Consider the following 22,596-nt stretch of genomic DNA (forward strand, 5'->3'; position numbering starts at 1 on the left):
TTCATAAGAGACCACATACCACGGTACGAGTAAAGAGTACTTGTCAGGAGACGAGGTTGAACAAGGTATAGAGTGATATCGAAGATCAAACCTCGGACAAGTAAAATATCGCGTGACAAAGGGAATTGGTATCGTATGTGAATGGTTCATTCGATCATTGAAGTCATCGTTGAATATGTGGGAGCCATTATGGATCTCCAGATCCCGCTATTGGTTATTGGTCGGAGTGAGTACTCAACCATGTCCGTATAGTTCGCGAACCGTAGGGTGACACACTTAAGGTTTGATGTTGAAATGGTAGAACTTGAATATGGAATGGAGTTCGAATATTTGTTCGGAGTCCCGGATGAGATCCCGGACATCACGAGGAGTTCCGGAATGGTCCGGAGAATAAGATTCATATATAGGAAGTCATATTCCAAGTTTGGAAATGATCCGGTGCATTTATGGCAGGTTCTAGAAGGTTCTAGAAAAGTCTGGAAGAAATCACCATGGAAAGTAGAGTCCCGGAGGGACTCCACCTTGCATGGCCAGCCAACCCTAAAGGGGAGGAGTCCAAGGTGGACTCCCCTAGGGTGGCCGGCCAACCCACCTCAAGGAAAGGTGGGAGTCCCAACTTGGGTAGGACTCCCTCCTTGAGTAGGTTTCCCACATATGGGAGGTTTTAGTGTTGGGGTCTTATTCGAAGACTTGGACTAGAACTCTTGGGGCTTCCACCTATATAATGAGGAGGAGAGGGAGGGGGGCAGCCACTCTTAGGCTCAGCCTTGGCCGCACCCCTTAGAGGGCCGGCGCCCAACCCCCCTCTCTCCCCAAACCCTAGCTTCTTCTCCTCCTCCACTTCTCCCGCATATGCTTAGCGAAGCTCCGCCGGAGATCTCCACCGCCACCGCCACCACGCCGTCGTGCTGCCGGATTCAAGGAGGAGCTACTACTTCTGCTGCCCGCTGGAACGGGGAGAAGGACGTCGTCTTCATCAACACCGAACGTGTGACCGAGTACGGAGGTGCTGCCCGATTGTGGCACCGTGATCAAGATCTTCTACGCGCTTTTGCAAGCGGCAAGTGATCGTCTACCGCAGCAATAAGAGTCTACTCTTATAGGCTTTGGAATCTCTTCAAGGGTTAGTCTTGATCATCCCCTCGTTGCTCCCATCTTCTAGATTGCATCTTGGCTTGGATTGCGTGTTCGCGGTAGGAAATTTTTTGTTTTCTATGCAACGTTATCCTACAGTGGTATCAGAGCCGTGTCTATGCATAGATGGTTGCACGAGTAGAACACAATGGTTTGTGGGCGTTGATGCTTATGTTATCTTTAGTTTGAGTACTTTGCATCTTTGTGGCATAGTGGGATGAAGCGGCTCGGGCTAACTTTACATGACCGCGTTCATGAGATTTGCTCCACGCTCGACATGCAACTTGTATTGCATAAGTGGCTTTGCGGGTGTCTGTCTCTCCTACTATAGTGAAGATTCAATTTACTCTTCTATTGACAACACTAATATCACCGTTGTGGTTCATGTTCGTAGGTAGATTAGATCTCTCTCGAAAACCCTAAACCACGTAAAATATGCAAACCAAATTAGAGACGTCTAACTTGTTTTTGCAGGGTTTGGTGATGTGATATGGCCATAATGGGATGATGAATATGTATGAGATGATCATTATTGTATTGTGGCAACCGGCAGGAGCCTTATGGTTGTCTTTAAATTTCATGTTGAGTAGTATTTCAAAGTAGTTGTAATAGTTGCTACATGAGGTGAACAACCATGAAGACGGCGCCATGGACCTTGACGCTACGCCGACGATGATGGAGATCATGCCCGTTGATGATGGAGATCAAGTCCGTGCTTTGGAGATAAAGATCGAAGGCGCAAAGACAAAAGGGCCATATCATATCACATATGAACTGCATGTGATGTTAATCCTTTATGCATCTTATTTTGCTTAGAACGCGACGGTAGCATTATAAGATGATCCCTCACATTAATATCAAGATAATAAAGTGTTCTCCCCTCGTATGCACCGTTGCACAGTTCGTCGTTTCGAAGCATCTCGTGATGATCGGATGTGATAGACTCAACGTTCACATACAACGGGTGTAAGCCATGTTGCACACGCGGAATACTTGGGTTTGCTTGACGAGCCTAGCATGTACAGACATGGCCTCGGGACAACGGAAACCGAAAGGTTGAACACGAGTCATATGGATGATATGATCAACATGTTGATGTTCACCATTGAAGCTACATCATCTCACGTGATGATCGGTTTTGGTGTAGTGGATTTGGATCGTGTACCACTTAACAACTATGAGGGATGTTGTATTAAGTGGGAGTTCATTAGTAATTAGATTAAAACATGAACTAATTATCATAAACATAGTCTGAGTAGTATTTTGAATTAATTTTGTAGTATTGGCATCCATTTACTACTATGCGCTAGTCTTGTAATTGAGATAGAAATATTGTTAAAATCTGACAAGAAACTTTACGGATTGGTACCGTATTGTTAAAGAATCAAGAATTAATTAAGTCCTATTGCAAACTTTTAGTAAACCTCACATTGTTGATTCAAAGAGCTATGGTTTCAATTAGTACCTAAAGTTATCTTGTCTCCTTGAAACTTGAAGTTCAAATCTGTTTGAAAAGTAAGGAGCTGAAAATTTAGTTTTCAGAAATAATCAAGGTATGAGATATATGTGATATCTAAGACCTTATTGCAAGATGATAGAATATAATTTGGTGAGACTACATAAACTCATAAGTTTTATGAGAATGTATGAAGGTTGAAGACGCCAGGCGTCACAATCCTCCAACTATTGGGGCACTAATAATATTCGCATATCCATGAAGTTATCATCCTTAGTATGCACCGTTGCTAAGACTCGTCGTTTTGAAGCATCACGTGATGATCGGGTGTGATAGATTCTACGTGTGCATACAACGGGTGCAAGCCAGATTTGCACATGCGAATACCAAGGTTAAAACTTTACGAGCCTAGCATGTACAGACATGGTCTCGGAAAGTCGTCATGATATAATGGATAAAATTATGAGTGAAATTGTTCATCATATTACAAAGTTACTAATAGTGAAATCTGAAACACTTGTCATATGATGATCAAACTTAAAGTAAGAACCTCAAGGTTATTGGTATTTGACCAACAAATCTAGAAGTTAATAATGTTAAAGTGTTTCTCTGAATAATGTGGAAAGCTAAAAGAGAAACTGCAAAAGATATTTTGGCAAAAAGAAAAGAAAAGACTAGAAGGTCTAGCTCAGGTGTATATAAATGATATACATGTTATGGTTGTATTCCTAGTTAAGTCACACTATGAAATTCTTGGGTATTAGTACTACATTGGTTGGTATGAAGTGTCATACAAAACAACGCAATACAAGAATACAATGGCCTAAGTGACCGACAAGGAATATGATAGAAATACACGTCTGGAACAAAATAAAGTGTTATTATGTTCGTCGTTGGCATTCTATCTAGCCCTTAGAATTTATAATAAAGAACTTAATAATTGTTATTTTGCTCTGGTCAAATGAAAACAATGAGTTGTTCAAATTATGACATTACTCCATGTGTGATGGATAAGTTATTATAAATCTTAATGGTGAAACACACACACATAATACTGACGCTAAAATGCCATAAGGCAAATGATTTGAATTCCACTTATTTGTGGAACCGCCATTTAGGTCATGTTAGAAAGGAACGCATGAAGGAACTCCATGCAAATGGATTTTTGGAGTCATTTGATTTTTGAATCATTTGGCGCTTGCAAATCTTTTCTAAAGAGAATGATTAAAATACCGTTCATAGGCCAAGAGTTGAACGGGCAACAAACTTAGTGGAAAAATACATAATGATGTATGTGGTTCACTGAGCATAGTTGTGTGCGGGAGATTCTTCTACTTCATGAAAACTTTCAACAATGAATTGAGTATATATGTGGATATATTCAATAAGGAAGAAGTTTGAAACATTTGAATTAATTCAAATAAGTTTCAGCATGAAGTGAAAATCATCGTAATAGAAAAGTCAAATATCTATGATTGGATCATGGTGGAAATATTTGAATTACGAGTTTTAGCGAACATCTAAGAGAGTTATGAAATTGTTCTACAACTCACATTTATTGGAGTATCATAGTGATGATGAAGTATCCAAGAGATGTATCCAAACCTTGTTGGATCAATGATAAGATAAAATATTATGATGCCATTATATTTTTGTGGATTATGCTTTAGTGACTACCGCTTTTACAATGAATAGAGCATCATCATGATCCATTGAAATGACACCATACAAGTTATGGTATGGGTATAAACCCTAATAGTCTTTTCTTTAAATTTTGGTCTAAGAGTTTACAACCAAAATCGGATGAATGTCTTTGTTGGTTATCCCAGAGATTTAGTTGGGAATTCTTCCCACAAGACAAAGACAAAAGTGTTTGTCAATGTTTCTTATTTCCGAGAAATTGTTTCTAGTGAAGTATTTGAGTGGGAGGACAATATAATTTGATAAGGTTTATGAACCTGAGCATAATGATCAGAGTAGCGCAGCATCGGAATTGGTTTTGAAGCGGCCACAACGATCATGGCTCCCATGACTACAAAGTGTTTTAGCCATGAAGATCGAAGTACATATTGAACCTTGTAGGTATGGTTTACTTTGTGATCAAATAAATGATTTGTGGACAAAGGATTGATTTTGAACAATGATAAACCAACTATAAACAAAGAAGTTATGATGGGCCCTGACTCTATTAAAATGGCTATATGCCATGAAATCCAAGATAGATAAAAACTTTTTGAAAGTAAATGGATCTATAAAATTGATGGACTTGGATGGAATATCCTTGAAGAAGCTTGACTTGTCGAAAAGTCGTTTACGACAAAGTTCAAAGAGTTGACTATGATAAGATTAGATCTTCCGTAGCAATGCTTATAGTCTATGTGGATTATTCTAGTAATTACTACATATTTCTTTTATGAGATATGCTAGTAGGATGGCAAAATACACTACTTAACAGAAGTGTGTATTAAAGGAGTATATAAGATACAACCAATTGTTTTGCTAGTCCGTAGAATACTAGATAGGTATACGAACTTCAATTGGATGAAGTGAGTATCGCGGAGTTGGAATCTTCACCAGATGAAATAGTCAAAGAGTTTTTGATTTCATCAGAGACGCTGAAGAGGCTTGCGTTTGCAAGAAATTAAGTGGGAGCGCTGAGACATATTTATAATACTTATGTAGATGACATATAGTTGGTTATAAATGATGTAATTATATACTTGATTAAAAGTTTCATTGAGAAATTAACTTCAATGAAAGGATATGGACTGAAACAAATTTAGTGTCAAGATCTATGAAGATAGATTGAAACACATAAATAAGTTTAAGTCAAAGTACATATGATAGATATTGAAGTAGTTCAATATAGAAATATTAAGAAAATGTTCTTGTCATGTGAAAGTTTTAACAAGACTTGAATGTATCTGACACTCAATGAGTAAAAACACATGAGTGATTATAGATCACGAATAATATGTACACAATCAGATATCATGTGCTATAAAGTGTTATGAGCATATACCAGAATGATTCATATGATAATCATTGGACGACAGTAAGAATATCCTTGAGTACTTTAGAAGAACTAAGGATATATATATATTTTTGAAGAAATGACAAACAAATCGCTGTAAGGTGTTACACCGATATTGGTTTTGTCACATATAAAATATAATTTCAATCTCAAATTAGACTAAGTGTTGTTTAAAAGGTAGCACAATGAGCTAGAAGTTGTCTATGCTAGATTTAGAAGAGTTCTAAATATTGTGACGGATTCTACAAAAGAAGGCAGAATATGTCATTGTTTTGACAAATGACAAAGGATGTTAAAGTCAAGAGGTTCTTTGAGAACTTGGTGTAGTTCCGACAGAGTCAGAATTTTGAAGCTATATTGTGTGTGACAATATTAGTGACATATTTCAGACAGCGGAATTAAGGTTCCACCAGAAGATCAAACATATTTAATGCCAACTCATTTGGAAATGAGTGATGCGTTGAGACGCAAATGAATTACAAAATACATACGTTTCTGAGCGTGTCAGATCCGTTGACTAAAAACCTCTCCCGTGAGCAATACATGATAAAACACCGGAAGGCCAAGGTGTTATATCTTTACAAATGTAAACTAGATTATTGACTCTAGTGCAAGTGGGAGACTGAAGGAGATATGCCCTAGAGGCAATAATAAAAGTGGTTATTATTTATATCTTTATGTTTATGATAAATGTTTATATATCATGCTATAATTGTATTAACCGAAACATTAGTACATGTGTGATATGTAGACAACAAAGAAGTCCCTAGTATGCCTCTTAACTAGCTTGTTGATTAATGGATGATTAGTTTCATAATCATGAACATTGGATGTTATTAATAACGAGGTTATATCATTGTATGAATGATGTAATGGACACACCCATTTAAGCGTAGCATAAGATCTCGTCATTAAGTTATTTGCTATAAGCTTTCGATACATAGTTACCTAGTCCTTATGACCATGAGATCATGTAAATCACTTATACCGGAAAGGTACTTTGATTACACCAAACACCACTGCGTAAATGGGTGGCTATAAAGGTGGGATTAAGTATCCGGAAAGTATGAGTTGAGGCATATGGATCAATAGTGGGATTTGTCCATCCCGATGACGGATAGATATACTCTGGGCCCTCTCGGTGGAATGTCGTCTAATGTCTTGCAAGCATATGAATGAGTTCATAAGAGACCACATACCACGGTACGAGTAAAGAGTACTTGTCAGGAGACGAGGTTGAACAAGGTATAGAGTGATACCGAAGATCAAACCTCGGACAAGTAAAATATCGCGTGACAAAGGGAATTGGTATCGTATGTGAATGGTTCATTCGATCATTGAAGTCATCGTTGAATATGTGGGAGCCATTATGGATCTCCAGATCCCGCTATTGGTTATTGGTCGGAGTGAGCACTCAACCATGTCCGCATAGTTCGCGAACCGTAGGGTGACACACTTAAGGTTTGATGTTGAAATGGTAGAACTTGAATATGGAATGGAGTTCGAATATTTGTTCGGAGTCCAGAATGAGATCCCGGACATCACGAGGAGTTCCGGAATGGTCCGGAGAATAAGATTCATATATAGGAAGTCATATTCCAAGTTTGGAAATGATCCGATGCATTTATGGCAGGTTCTAGAAGGTTCTAGAAAAGTCTGGAAGAAATCACCATGGAAAGTAGAGTCCCGGAGGGACTCCACCTTGCATGGCCAGCCAACCCTAAAGGGGAGGAGTCCAAGGTGGACTCCCCTAGGGTGGCCGGCTAACCCACCTCAAGGAAAGGTGGGAGTCCCACCTTGGGTAGGACTCCCTCCTTGAGTAGGTTTCCCACATATGGGAGGTTTTAGTGTTGGGGTCTTATTCGAAGACTTGGACTAGAACTCTTGGGGCTTCCACCTATATAATGAGGAGGAGAGGGAGGGGGGCAGCCACTCTTAGGCTCAGCCTTGGCCGCACCCCTTAGAGGGCCGGCGCCCAACCCCCCTCTCTCCCCAAACCCTAGCTTCTTCTCCTCCTCCACTTCTCCCGCATATGCTTAGCGAAGCTCCGCCGGAGATCTCCACCGCCACCGCCACCATGCCGTCGTGCTGCCGGATTCAAGGAGGAGCTACTACTTCCGCTGCCCGCTGGAACGGGGAGAAGGACGTCGTCTTCATCAACACCGAACATGTGACCGAGTACGGAGGTGCTGCCCGATTGTGGCACCGTGATCAAGATCTTCTACGCGCTTTTGCAAGCGGCAAGTGATCGTCTACCGCAGCAATAAGAGTCTACTCTTATAGGCTTTGGAATCTCTTCAAGGGTTAGTCTTGATCATCCCCTCGTTGCTCCCATCTTCTAGATTGCATCTTGGCTTGGATTGCGTGTTCGCGGTAGGAAAATTTTTGTTTTCTATGCAACGTTATCCTACAGCAAGTCCTTAAGAAAGAAGGATATTTTACCAGGAATTGTCAAGCAAAGCGCGCTCCAAGAGATTGGCACCACAGTTAGAAAAAGACTTACCGAAGGAGGAGTCGCGGGGGCAGCAGTTGGAGAGACGTCTTTCCCTTTGGAAAGGGAAGAAGCAGTCGATGCTTGAGCCATAGGGGCAGCCTTAGGAGCCGAAGCTTCGGAAGCCACTACGACCGGCGAAGCAGCATCAGGTTTGGCTTTTTTAGAAGGAGGCTCGATAATGCCTTCATCGCTGCAAAGGTGAAAGGTCGACAATAAGGAGTAAGAAAAATAAAAGGGCAAAGCATAACTTCAGAAAAGAAACTACTTACATGTCGAAGAGATCATCTTCATCGGCAAAACCGCCGGTCGATCTCTTCACAGGAGAAGCCCTGGCCTCCTCAGCAGCTGCATCAACAAAGGTAGCATGGTCAGCGTCGTCATTACGCATTGATCCATCTGCGACACCAGCGTCATCGGCTGAGGAAGGAAGGTCGGTGTGGGCAACTTCAGAATTTATCGGACAATTATATTTGTCCTCTGGGTCTGTGTGCTCGACAGTGTGAAAATCTACGGGAATTGAGGATCCTGTCCCCTCAGAAGTATCATCCGGCGAATCATGCATATTTTCAGAAGCTATGGGGATCTGTCAAAAAAAAACAAGTAAGAACAATGGAAACCATGTCAGCCAAGAAAAAGCAGCATAATGAGGATGTGAAAAAAGAAAAATACCTCCGATGGAGGATGGCCAGCATCTAGAGGAGCATAAGAAGAAACCAACGGAATCGAATCTTCCTGAGTAAAGGAAGTAAGACGACGGACTTCATCAAGCAACTCCTTTTCCGATAGATCGGCAGCGTTAATCCTGGTCTCGTCCTTCGGACCTGAGTACAACCACATCGGGTGAAATCTGGCCATGGCTGGTTGCACTCGACGTTTCAAGAATATCGCTGCCACCTCCGTGCCAATCATGGTTTGACCATCGGCCTCTTTGATTCAAAGGAATTTGGTAAATAATTCTTCGGCTGCTACTCTTTCATCGGGTGAGAGGATATTCTTCCAGGAATTCTTGGGCTTGGCTTCGGAAACATCGGCAAAGCAAGGAAGTTGAGATTCGGGTGACAGGGAGTCCTTGATGTAAAACCATTTCAGCCTCCACCCTTGCACGGACTCTCTCATTGGGAAGTTGAAGTAATTAACCTCTGAACGAGCTACAAACCCCACTCCTCCGGTGACAAAGTATCCATTACTGCTGCTGTATCTTTTCACATAGAAAATCTTTTTCCACAGCCCGAAATGAGGTTCGATACCCAGAAACGCCTCGCAAAGGGTGATGAACACAGAAACGTGGAGGATTGAGTTGGGGGTAAGTTGCCATAGTTGAATTTCGTATGTCCGCAAGAGGTGGAGGAGGAATCCATGAGTAGGAAGCGAAAGGCCTCGGTACAGGAAAGATAAGAACATCACGGTAAAGCCAGCAGGGGGATCAGGCCGAGAAATCGCACCTGGAAGGATCACGTTTCCTTCATCGGAAGAAATCAATCCTAGACTTCGGGATCTCTTCTCATCACGCTTGGTGACGGTTGATGCCACCCAATCTCCGGGCTTGATTTTTGAGCTCGACGGTGCTGGCGGCGCCGGAACTGGGGGAGGAGCGCTTGGAACGCTCCCCTTCGGAAGAGAAGAAGAGGACTTGGCGGCGGCGCCTCCGCTGGTGGAACTGGCAGCGGCGGCAGGATTCTTCTTCTTCACCATTGTGAGATCTGATGAAGATTGGAAAAGCAGTGGTGGTGGCGCGGCAACGGCAAAGGGAGGAAGAAGGAGAAGAATGAGAAGATGCTACGGAAAGCGTGGAGAAGATTAGAGATTTCTAGCCCTTTGAAGATTTTGAGATAAGTGCTGTGTAAGCACGTGGCGCTTGAAGAAAGAATAGAACCGGCGGCCCATTGTTCCCACGTTGTGCGAAAATCGAGGAGACACCTCGATCGCCACGCGTGCAATGGTCAAGCCCTAAAAAACTGCCCGCGCAGAGCTAGGGTAGGCCCGTCAGGTCACGTCCTGTCAGTCAGCCCACAGCGATTACACATCATCAATGATGTCATAAAAAACTAAAAGCATTCGAAAGGAAAATGGAAAGTTATCGGATGAAGGAATTAAGTCTACGCACGGATTGCGAGCATCCGTACCTAGACTCGGGGGCTACTCCCATCGGGAGCGCTGACGCGCACCCGATAAAATGAAGACTCGACAGAATGAACAGTCGAAGGAAGAAGGTTTGAGTCTGCACTCGGTTACAAGCGCTTGCACCCAAAACTCGGGGAGCGCGGCGTGCACCCGATAGAAGTTTTTTGCACTCCAGGATCATGCCCGGGGACTTGATTCTGTGTAGGGTAACGGTGTTTTGCCATCGGCAGTTAACCAAACAACAGTTGGGCATGTTATTCATTATCCTTTGCATAAAGAAAATATATCGGATGATCTATGAAGACCTGTGAAAAACATCGGCAGAGGAGAATATTCGAGTAGTACAACTTGAGTCTACGCACGGAATGCGAGCATCCGTACCTAGACTCGCGGGCTACTCCCATCGGGAGCGCTGACACGCACCCGATAAAACGAAGAAAGAGCAGATTCAAGATGAACAAGGACAATGAAGGAGAAGAACATCAGGAGAAGACATGCTTTAGTCTCTACCCAAACTATCTTCGGCTAGACACTCGGGGGCTACTAACGTGGGCACTACCCTTCGGGTAACCCACATTGCCCTATCCTGTATTGACTAATTGGAGGCCCATGAAGACACCTGAAGGCGAGATGGGCCACTAGGTCGGCGCACCAGAAGGTTCCTTGACGAGCAAGACAAGGAAGCAATAGAACAAGGAAAGATCGGTTCTGAAACTACTGTAAACCTAGTCGTACTCGGTGAGACCTCTTGAGACCTGGCCTCCTATATAAAGGCCAGGAGAGGGGCTACCGAGGGACACACGATCAATCTTAGCGATCTTAGCCACCAAAAGCTTAGAGCTAGGACACCCTAGCAATTAGCCAACTTGACGACATCTCTGCCGAACTATTCGGCACCCCATTGTAACCTATTATCATCATAATCAAGAACAGACAGGCAGGACGTAAGGGTTTTACCTCATCGAGGGCCCCGAACCTGGGTAAATCACTCTCCCCGCTTGTCTATGAACCGATGTCTCGTGTCAGCTTGCAGGATTCCATCAACCCTAAGCCCCTATCGGAGGGCATTGGCGAGGAGTACCCTCGACACCCAGTCCAGCCTGGACCACTCCATCGCGGCGTTGATGGGAGGGTGTTCTCGGCGGGCACCAGGTCCTTCAGCGACCTGGTGATCGCCTCCTCCACCGCGGCGTCCTGCACGCGCTTGGCCTCCTCCTCGGCGAGCTGGTTGGCGGCGGCGGTGGCGGCGGCCTCCTTCTTCGCGGACTTCCTCTTTCGCCCTCGCGATGGAGAAGCCGGCTGGTCGCGGATGACGAGGGCGCCGCTGCTGCGCCCTCGTGTCGGCGGTGGAGACGTCGCCTCCTGCTTGACGGGGTAGCGCGGAGGCGCCGATCTGCCGGACCTGGATGCGGACCTCGATCCTGATGAGGAGGAGGACAGCACCATCCTCCTTGGCGTCCAGGAAGTACCGTGTCGACGCGACATGGTAGCCGCCTCCGGCGGCAGCATCTCCAGAACTAGGGAGTTCCCACCCACAATGTGCGCAAGCACATTGGCGAGGGTGCGGCCAGGCGTGCTCCACCACCGGCGGCGGCTGGCGGCGTTGTTCCTTGCCGGAGGAGGAGGGCCATCATAGGCGGCCAGTTCACGGTCATACCTGCACCGGAAGTACTCCGTCCAGGCGTCGTAGTTTTCCGGCCAGTACCATTGCTCCGCGCGCTGCTCGTCAGTGAGAGTGACGACATCGATCACCACCTCCAGGGCGGCGCGTGTTGTTGGTGGCGGCGGGATCGGGACGCCGCCCGCGCTGAGCCGCCATCCTCCCGGCGCGCGGAAGTCCGGCTACGCCGGGTAGCCCGCCATGTGGAGGAGCCTCCCCTCCCATTGGTGGAGGGAGAGGTGGCCGAAGCCGTTGTTGGAAGCGCCGTCTTTGTTCGCCATTGTGATCGCCGAGCTCGAGGTTGGGGAAGATTGGGGAAGAGATTGAGGGAGACGGCACCGTGCTGAATGCGGCCAGGCGCGGTAGTTCGGCGGTAAATAGAGGTCGACGCGCGTGAAATTAACTTGCCGCGTGGAAGCTACGCGGCCGGCGAAGGCTGACCGGCGGTAGGCTTTTACAACGCGTGGAAGAAGATGCGATGAGGACAACGATTGGACTCTCTCGCCGACAAGTTGGGGTCACCAGCCGCGCGGGAAGTTTTCTCGGTGTTTCCCGCGCTTTCATTTCGTCCGGAGTCCCCGAGCGCTCCCGGGGGGGAGGGGGCGGGGATGGCATGGGCTCGTCGGATGGATGAAAGCCTAAATCCGGACGAAAACGAGGAGCCAGGGGAGCGACTGGGCCGTTTTCATCCATCCGGATGAAAAAAGGCGTCCTGGGGGCCTCGTCGGGGAGACGGCTGGAGATGCTCTTAGAGCACCTCCAGCCGTTGCCGCTCCCCACGGTCAAATTCGATGATAAATAGCGTCGGATTGGATGAAACTTTAGCGTGGGGAGCGCCGAACTTCCAGCCATCTCCCCAGGTAGACGCCCGAAGATTGGCGTTTTTGTCTTAGTTTCACAAATGAAATCACATTTCGGAGAATTCGACAAATTTTGCCAATATTTGACTTATTTTTACAAATAAACATTACAGTTCAACAAAAAAACAAATAATTTGACAAGTTTTCAAACAAATCAAATGGAAACTAGTTGGTGTTGCCTCGAGGCCTCCATATGTGCTCCACCAGATCATCCTAGAGCTGTTGATGCATTGTGGAGTCTCGAATCTCCTGACGCATCGCGATGAACGCAACCCACGATGCCGGAAGCTGGTGATTAGGCTGTGGAAGAGGACCCTCTCTGTCATATGGTGCAGCTTGTTCGCTCAGAGGAACTGGATACTTTCGCTCATTCTCGATAATCATGTTTCTTAAGCACACACAACAGTTCATCACCTTCCACATCTGATCTTTGGACCAAGTTAAAGCGGGAAAACGGACTACTACAAATCTATGTTGGAGGACACCAAATGCATGCTCGACGTCCTTTCAGCAACCTTCTTGTTCCTTGACAAAATCCATCTCCTTCGGGAGGACGGGACTTGAGATAGTCTTCACAAATGTTGCCCACTTTGGATAAATACCGTCTGGAAGATAGCCGTTGTAGTGTCGGCCATTGATCACAAAGTCAACCGGGGGAGCATGATCCTCAACAAGCTTGGAGAAGTCGGCGAGCACTGCAAGACGTTGATGTCGTTGTTGGATTCTGGCATACCAAAGAAGGAGTGCCAAATCCAGAGATCATGGGTAGCCACTGCATCAAGTATCATAGTGCAGTTTTTTTGTGACCCTTGTATATTCCCTGTCAGGCAAACAGATAGTTCTTCTATTTCCAATGCATGCAGTCAATGCTTCCAAGCATCCTCGGAAATCCTCGAGCTTCATTGAAAGCGAGGATCTGAGAAGTGTCTTCGACAGTGGGTGATCTCAAGTAGATGTCCCCGAACACTGCTATCACCGGACTGTTATCACCGCACTGCAGAACCGGTAAAAACAATCAAGCGCGGTGGACTCCGCCATCCGAAGACAGTCATCGGCAGAATAACCAAGAGCTCCATAGGCCAGCATTCGCATAGCCACCGTGCACTTTTGGAGGGCGGAAAACCCTGCCATGCTGGTGCAATCCAACTTGCATCTGTAATAGGAGTCGTACTCTCGAAGGGCATACACAATTCTTAGGAAGATCTTTCGGCTCATCCTGAAACGACGCCTAAAAACAGCCTCACCGTGCAATGGACTGTTGATGACCCACAAGTACAGGGGGTGTATCGTAGTACTTTCGATAAATAAGAGTGTCGAACCCAACGAGGAGCAGAAGGTGTTGACAAGCAGTTTCGATGAAGGATTCACTGTAAATGCTCGCAGACAAGTATTCAGGGGGTTTTGATATAGCAGATAAATAAAGTACAAGTAAATAAAATGCGAGAGTAATAGTTGCAGCGAGTATCCCAATCCTTTTTAGCACAAAGGACAAGCCGGTTTGTTTACTTATGATGACCAAACGTTCTTGAGGACACACGGGAATTTAGCCTAGTGCTTTCGCTTCATATAGTTGATTAATCTTCATTGTTTTGATAAGTGTTGTGTGGGTGAACCTATGCTAACGCATCGCCCTTCCTAGGACTAATACATACTTGTGATTATACCCCTTGCAAGCATCCGCAAATACAAGAAAGTAATTAAGATAAATCTAACCACAGCCTTAAACTCTGAGATCCTGCTATCCCTCCTGCATCGATATACCAATGGGGGTTCAGGTTGCTGTCACTCCGGCAACCCCACAATTAGCAAACGAGTACAAGATGCATTCCCCTAGGCCCATAAAGGTGAAGTATCATGTAATCGACATTCACATGACACCACTAGAAGAATAACACCACAACTTAAATATCAAACCATTAAATATTACTCAACATAGTTCACTACTAACATTTAGACTTCACCCATGTCCTCAAGAACTAAACGAACTACTCACGAGACATCATATGGAACATGATCAGAGGTGATATGATGATGAATAACAATCTGAACATAAACCTTGGTTCAATGGTTTCACTCAATAGCATCAATAACAAGGAGTAATCAATACCGGGAGAGTTTCCCCTATGAAATAATCAAGATTCAACCCTAGATGTTACAGCGGTGACGAGGTGCAGCGGTGGAGATGACGGTGACGGTGGTGGAGATGATGATCCCAATGAATTCCAGCTCGATGACGGTGACGATGGCGTCGATTTCCCCCTCCGGGAGGGAATTTACCCGGCGGATTTCAGCCTACCGGAGAGCTCTTTTCTCTCTTGTGTTTTCTGCCCCGCAGAGGCGGCTGTGTCTCCTCGCGATTATCCCCAGTACCTTAGGTTTTCGGGTGATGAAGTACGCGAAAGAGAGGCGGCCGAGGGGGCTGTGGGCCCCCTCCCCACAAGGCGGCGCGGCTAGGGTGGAGCCCGCGCCGGCCTATGGAGGGGCCCATGGCGGCCTTCCTCGGCCCCTCCTTTTGGCTGGCTCCTTCTTTTGGAGAAATAAGACCTTCGGTATAATTTCCGCCAGTTGTTGATCTTCAAAAATATTGCATTCTGACGGTGCTTTTTCCAGCGGAATCCTGACTCCGGTGAGTGATTCTCCAATAATCATGAAACATGCAAAATAGGTGAAATAACATAAGTATCATCTCTAAATATGAAATATATCAATGAATAACAGTAAATTATGATATAAAATAGTGATGCAAAATGGACGTATCAACTCCCCCCAAGCTTAGACTTCGCTTGTCCCCAAGCGAAACTGAACTCAGTAAACAAGACCACATGTTTATGGAGTGAAGAGTCGATAAATAAAATACGGACAAGAAGCATCACATTAATTCACACAAGACATTCTAGTGAGCAACTTCCTCATATAATTCAACTTGAAACAAGTAGAAGGAAATCACAAATAAAGGTGCATAGGAAATCATAGTTGGTGATGACAAACTTCGTTCTTGGTCAAAGAACAATTAACAGATTAGTACTTATCTGTCGAGCAGCGCTCTTATATTAAAGCTTATTCGGCAAAATTTGCATACTCAATCATAATAATTGATACGTCTCAAACGTATCTATAATTTCTTATGTTCCATGCTACTTTTATGATGATACTCACATGTTTTATATACACTTTACATCATTTATATGCATTTTCTGGCACTAACCTATTGACGAGATGCCGAAGAGCCCGTTGCTGTTTTCTGCTGTTTTTGGTTTCAGAAATCGTACAAAGGAAATATTCTCGGAATTGGACGAAATGAACGCCCAGGGTCTTATTTTTCCACGAAGCTTCCAGAACACCGGAGGGGATACGAAGTGGGGCCACGAGGGCCCGTACCCATAGGCCGGCGCGGCCAGCGAGGGGCCCGCGCCGCCCTATGGTGTGGGCCCCTCGTCAGCCCTCCGACTCTGCCCTTCCGCCTACTTATAGCCTCCGTCGCGAAAACCCCTGTACCGAGAACCACGATACGGAAAACCTTCCAGAGACGCCGCTGACGTCTCAAACGTATCTATAATTTCTTATGTTCCATGCTACTTTTATGATGATACTCACATGTTTTATACACATTATATGTCATTATTATGCATTTTCCGGCACTAACCTATTGACGAGATGCCGAAGAGCCAGTTGCTGTTTTCTGCTGTTTTTGGTTTCAGAAATCCTACAAAGGAAATATTCTCGGAATTGGACGAAATCAACGCCCAGGGTCTTATTTTTCCACGAAGCTTCCAGAAGACTGAAAGGGAAACGAAGTGGGGCGACGAGGCGCCGCCACACTAGGGCCGCGCGGCCAGGGCTGGGCCTGCGCCGCCCTAGCGTGTGGGGCCCCTATCAGCCCTCCAACTCCACCCTTCCGCCTACTTAAAGCCTTCGTCGCGAAACCCCCAGTACCGAGAGCCACGATACGGAAAACCTTCCAGAGACGCCGCCGCTGCCAATCCCATCTCGGGGGATTCAGGAGATCGCCTCAGGCACCTTGCCGGAGAGGAGAATCATCTCCCGGAGGGCTCTTCATCGCCATGATCGCCTCCGGATCGATGTGTGAGTAGTTCACCCCTGGACTATCATTTTCCATACTATACATTTAATACTTTGTTTACAGCAAGCCGGTGAGATTGACAACCTCACTGTTAAGTTGGGGCAAAGTATTGTGATTGTGTTGTGCAGGTTCCACGTTGGCGCCGGAATCCCTGGTGTTGCGCCGCACTGCACTCCGTCACCAACAACCTTCACGTGTTCCTTGACTCCTACTGGTTCGATAACCTTGGTTTCTTACTGAGGGAAAACTTGCTGCTGTACGCATCACACCTTCCTCTTGGGGTTCCCAACAGACGCGTGTCAACTAAACGCCAGCAAGATATTTTCTGGCGCCGTTGCCGGGGAGATCAAGACACGCTGCAAGGGGAGTCTCCCACTTCCAATCTCTTTACTTTGTTTTTGTCTTGCTTTACTTTATTTTATTTACTGCTTTGTTTGTTCTTCATATTAAAAACACACAAAAAATTAGTTACTAGTTTTACTTTATTTACTGTCTTGTTTGCGTTCTCTATATTAAAAACAAAAAAAATTAGTTACTTGAATTTACTTTATTTACCTTTTGTTTATTTCACCATGTTTCCTCCTAAGTTCACTCTGAAAGACATACCGGTAGGACGAGGGTCTATCATTGGAAGAGATAATATAGAAGCATTTTTCACTCATGTTAGTATGGTTGAAGATTTTGAAGATAGACACTTGGTAGAACTTGCTCCTACTTATGAAGTTGCTGCCGCTTCTTTAGTACACATGTTGGAAGCTAGATTTGTTAATCTCAACCCCGTAATGCAACAGATGTTTCTTACACTCTGTGATATGGAGGAAGGAGAAAAGAAAGATTTTGTCTTAGAAACCCTTCTTAAAGAATTTGGTGATGTAGCAAGAGAAGCTAGAAAAGTCTTTATTAAATATAAGATGTTTGGCCTTTATACTAATTTTGCTAATACCCTTGAAAAAATGGAAAAAGATAGATTAAAGTACACTAATAAAGTTAATTGTGAAGGGGAGATTAAGACATCAATACCTTGCAAGCTCTTAAGAATGTTCGAGGCACTAGAAAAGAATTATGATTGGATTGTTCCTGAAAATTTGTTTGATGAGAATAGCAAGCCTAAGAGTAATGAAAAAGGGGCCTCTGAAACTTACATAGATAAGATACAATGCATAGTTGAGAAAACTCCAAACCCCTCTGTTGATGCTTCATCTCTTGATGTCACTTGATTCACACTTTCTGCGCCTAGCTGAAAGGCGTTAAAGAAAAGCGCTTATGGGAGACAACCCATTATTTTACTACAGCATTTTTGTTTTATATTTGAGTCTTGGAAGTTGTTACTACTGTAGCAACCTCTCCTTATCTTTATTTTATTGCATTGTTGTGCCAAGTAAAGTCTTTGATAGTAATGTTGATACTAGATTTGGATTACTGCGCAGAAACAGATTTTTTACTGTCACGAAATTGAGTAGCCCCGTCTGTAGGTAACTCAGAAAAATCTGCCAATTTACGTGCATGGTCCTCAGATATTTACGCAACTTTCATTCAATTTGAGCTTTTTCATCTGAGCAAGTTAAGTGCCCCAGAAAAATTCGTCTTTACGGACTGTTCTGTTTTGACAGATTCTGCTTTTTATTTCGCATTGCCTGTTTTGCTATGTTTGATGGATTTCTTTGTTCCATTAACTTTCAATAGCTTTGTGCAATGTCCAGAAGTGTTAAGAATGATTATTTCACCTCTGAATATATGAATTTTCAATTATGCACTAACCCTCTAATGAGTTTGTTTCGAGTTTGGTGTGGAGGAAGTTTTCAAGGGTCAAGAGAGGAGGATGATACAATATGATCAAGAAGAGTGAAAAGTCTAAGCTTGGGGATGCCCCCGTGGTCCATCCCTGCATATTTCAAGAAGACTCAAGCATCTAAGCTTGGGGATGCCCAAGGCATCCCCTTCTTCATCGATAACTTATCAGGTCACCTCTAGTGAAACTATATTTTTATTCAGTCACATCTTATGTGCTTTACTTGGAGCGTCTGTTTGTTTTTGTTTTTTATTTTTTTTGAAAAAAATCGGGTCCTAGCATTCTTTGTATGGAAGAGAGACACGCTCCGCTGTTGCATATGAACACATGTGTTCTTAGTGTTACTCTTAATGTTCATGGCGAAGGTTGAAACTGCTTCGTTCATTGTTATATGGTTGGAAACAGAAAATGCTTCATGTGGTAATTGGTATAATGTCTTGGGCAATTGTTGTGCTCATATAGATCATGTTTAAGCTCTTGCATCATGTACTTTGCACCTATTAATGAAGAACTACATAGAGCTTGTTAAAATTTGGTTTGCATGATTGGTCTCTCTGAGTCTAGATATTTTCTGGTTAACGTGTTTGAACAACAAGGAAGACAGTGTAGAGTCTTATAATGCTTGCAATATGTTATTATGTAAGTTTTGCTGTACCGGTTTATACTTGAGTTTGCTTCAAACAACCTTGCTAGCCTAAGCCTTGTATTGAGAGGGATTACTTCTCGTGCATCCAAATCCTTGAGCCAAAAACTATGCCATTTGTGTCCACCATACCTACCTACTACATGGTATTTCTCTGCCATTCCAAAGTACATTACTTGAGTGCTACCTTTAAAATTCTATTCTTTGTCTTTGCAATACATAGCTCATGGGAAAATAGCCTTAAAAACTATTGTGGTATTGAATATGTAGCTTATGTATCTTATTTCTTATAAGTTGCTTGTTGAGCGGTAACCATGTTTCTGGGGACGCCATCAACTTTTACACCTTTGTTGAATATCACGTGAGTTGCTATGCATGTTCGTCTTGTCTGAAGTAAGGGCGATTCTCATGATCAAATGGTTTGAGTATGCATATTGTTAGAGAAGAACATTGTGCCGCTAACTAAAGCCATGAATCATGGTGGAAGTTTCAGTTTGGACACTAATCCTCAATCTCTTATGAGAATATTATCTGTTGTTGAATGCTTAAGCATTAAAAGAGGAGTCCATTATCTGTTGTCTATGTTGTCCCGGTATGGATGTCTAAGTTGATAATAATCAAAAGCGAGAAATCCAATGCGAACTTTCTCCTTAGACCTTTGTACAGGCGGCATAGAGGTACCCCTTTGTGACACTTGGTTGAAACATATGTTATGCAATGATAATCCGTGTTAATCCAAGCTAATTAGGACAAGGTGCGAGCACTATTGGTATTCTATGCATGAGGCTTGCAACTTATAGGATGTCTTATACATAACACATATGAATTATTACTACCGTTGACAAAATTGTTTCTATGTTTTCAAAATGAAAAGCTCTAGCACAAAAATAGTAATCCATGCTTCCCTCTGCGAAGGGTCATTCTTCTACTTTATGTTGAGTCAGTTTACCTACTTCTTTCTATCTTAGAAGCAAACACTTGTGTCAACTGTGTGCATTGATTCTTACATGTTTACCTATTGCACTTGTTATATTGCTTTAAGTTGACAATTATCCATGAGATATACATGTTGAAGTTGAAAGCAACCGCTGAAACTTATATCTTCCTTTGTGTTGTTTCAAAGCTTTCTACTAAGAATTTATTGCTTTATGAGTTAACTCTTATGCAAGTCTTATTGATGCTTGTCTTGAAAGTACTATTCATGAAAAGTCTTTGTTATATGATTCAATTGTTTAATCATTGTCTTTACCATTGCTTCGAATCGCTGCATTCATCTCATATGCTTTACAATAGTATTGATCAAGATTATGATAGCATGTCACTTCAGAAATTATCATTGTTATCGTTTACCTACTCGAGGGCGAGTAGGAACTAAGCTTGGGGATGCTTGATACGTCTCAAACGTATCTATAATTTCTTATGTTCCATGCTACTTTTATGATGATACTCACATGTTTTATATACACTTTACATCATTTATATGCATTTTCCGGCAATAACCTATTGACGAGATGCCGAGAGCCAGTTGTTGTTTTCTGCTGTTTTTGGTTTCAGAAATCCTACAAAGGAAATATTCTCGGAATTGGACGAAATCAACGCCCAGGGTGTTATTTTTCCACGAAGCTTCCAGAAGACCGGAGGGGATACAAAGTGGGGCCACGAGGGCCCGTACCCATAGGCCGGCGCGGCAAGGGAGGGGCCCCCGCCGCCCTATGGTGTGGGCCCCTCGTCAGCCCTCCGACTCTGCCCTTCCGCCTACTTATAGCCTCCGTCGAGAAAACCCCTGTACCGAGAACCACGATACGGAAAACCTTCCAGAGACGCCGCCGCCGCCAATCCCATCTCGGGGGATTCAGGAGATCACCTCCGGCACCCTGCCGGAGAGGGGAATCATCTCCCGGAGGACTCTTCATCACCATGACCGCCTCCGGATTGATGTGTGAGTAGTTCATCCTTGGACTATGGGTCCATAGCAGTAGCTAGATTGTTGTCTTCTCCTCTTGTGCTATCATGTTTAGATCTTGTGAGCTGCCTATCATGATCAAGATCATCTATTTGTAATGCTACATGTTGTGTTTGTTGGGATCCGATGAATATTGAATACTATGTCAAGTTGATTATCAATCTATCATATATGTGTTGTTTATGTTCTTGCATGCTCTCCGTTGCTAGTAGAGGCTCTGGCCAAGTTGATACTTGTGACTCCAAGAGGGAGTATTTATGCTCGATAGTGGGTTCATGCCTCCATTGAATGCAGGACGTGTGAGAAAGTTCTAAGGTTGTGGATGTGCTGTTGCCACTAGGGATAAAACATCAATGCTTTGTCTAAGGATATTTGTGTTGGTTACATTACGCACCATACTTAATGCAATTGTCTGTTGTTTGCAACTTAATACTGGAAGGGGTGCGGATGCTAACCCGAAGGTGGACTTTTTAGGCATAGATGCATGCTGGATAGCGGTCTATGTAATTTGTCGTAATGCCCTGATTAAATCTCATAGTAGTCTTCGTGATATGTATGTGCATTGTTATGCCCTCTCTATTTGTCAATTGCCCAACTGTAATTTGTTCACCCAACATGCTATTTATCTTATGGGAGAGACACCACTAGTGAATTGTGGACCCCGATCCATTCTTTTACATCTGAAATACAATCTACTGCAATACTTGTTCTTTACTGTTCTTCGCAAACAAACATCATTTTCCACACTATACATTTAATCCTTTGTTTACAGCAAGCCGGTGAGATTGACAACCTCACTGTTAAGTTGGGGCAAAGTATTGTGATTGTGTTGTGCAGGTTCCACGTTGGCACCGGAATCCCTGGTGTTGCGCCGCACTACACTCCGTCACCAACAACCTTCACGTGTTCCTTGACTCCTACTAGTTCGATAACCTTGGTTTCTTACTGAGGGAAAACTTGCTGCTGTACGCATCACACCTTCCTCTTGGGGTTCCCAACAGACGTGTGTCAACTACACGCCAGCAATAATCTCCTCATAATCATCGATAACTTTCAAAGCTATATTCATTCGGATAAAACTTGTACTAAACAAGGAAGAATAAAAGGCATGATTAAATAGATCACAATATAGATGGTTGGATCACAACAACTCAATTGCTTGCTTAGGATAGAGGGAAATAGGTTTACTGACTCAACATAAAGCAAAAGATAGGCCCTTCGCAGAGGGAAGCAGGGATTAAATCATGTGCTAGAGCTTTTTAAGTTTTGAAATCATATAGAGAGCATAAAAGTAAAGTTTGAGAGGTGTTTGTTGTTGTCAACGAATGGTAGTGGGTACTCTAACCCCCTTGCCAAACAGA

The 22,596-nt window shown here is 43.8% G+C and overlaps 1 protein-coding gene across 1 annotated transcript in view; it reads right to left on the reverse strand.

Moving 5' to 3' along the window:
* Positions 1-10,101: 10,101 nt before the first annotated feature.
* LOC139832615 (uncharacterized) overlaps positions 10,102-22,596 on the reverse strand; it is a 56,615-nt gene continuing 44,120 nt past the window's right edge. The window contains exons 7-8 of the mRNA XM_071822408.1: positions 11,507-11,756; positions 10,102-10,113 (exon numbers count right to left, since the gene is read on the reverse strand). Coding sequence (XP_071678509.1) covers positions 10,102-10,113; positions 11,507-11,756 — 262 coding nt within the window. The remainder of the gene's footprint in view (positions 10,114-11,506; positions 11,757-22,596) is intronic.

This window comes from Lolium perenne, chromosome 6, assembly GCF_019359855.2.
Source record: "Lolium perenne isolate Kyuss_39 chromosome 6, Kyuss_2.0, whole genome shotgun sequence".
Lineage (NCBI taxonomy): Eukaryota > Viridiplantae > Streptophyta > Magnoliopsida > Poales > Poaceae > Lolium > Lolium perenne.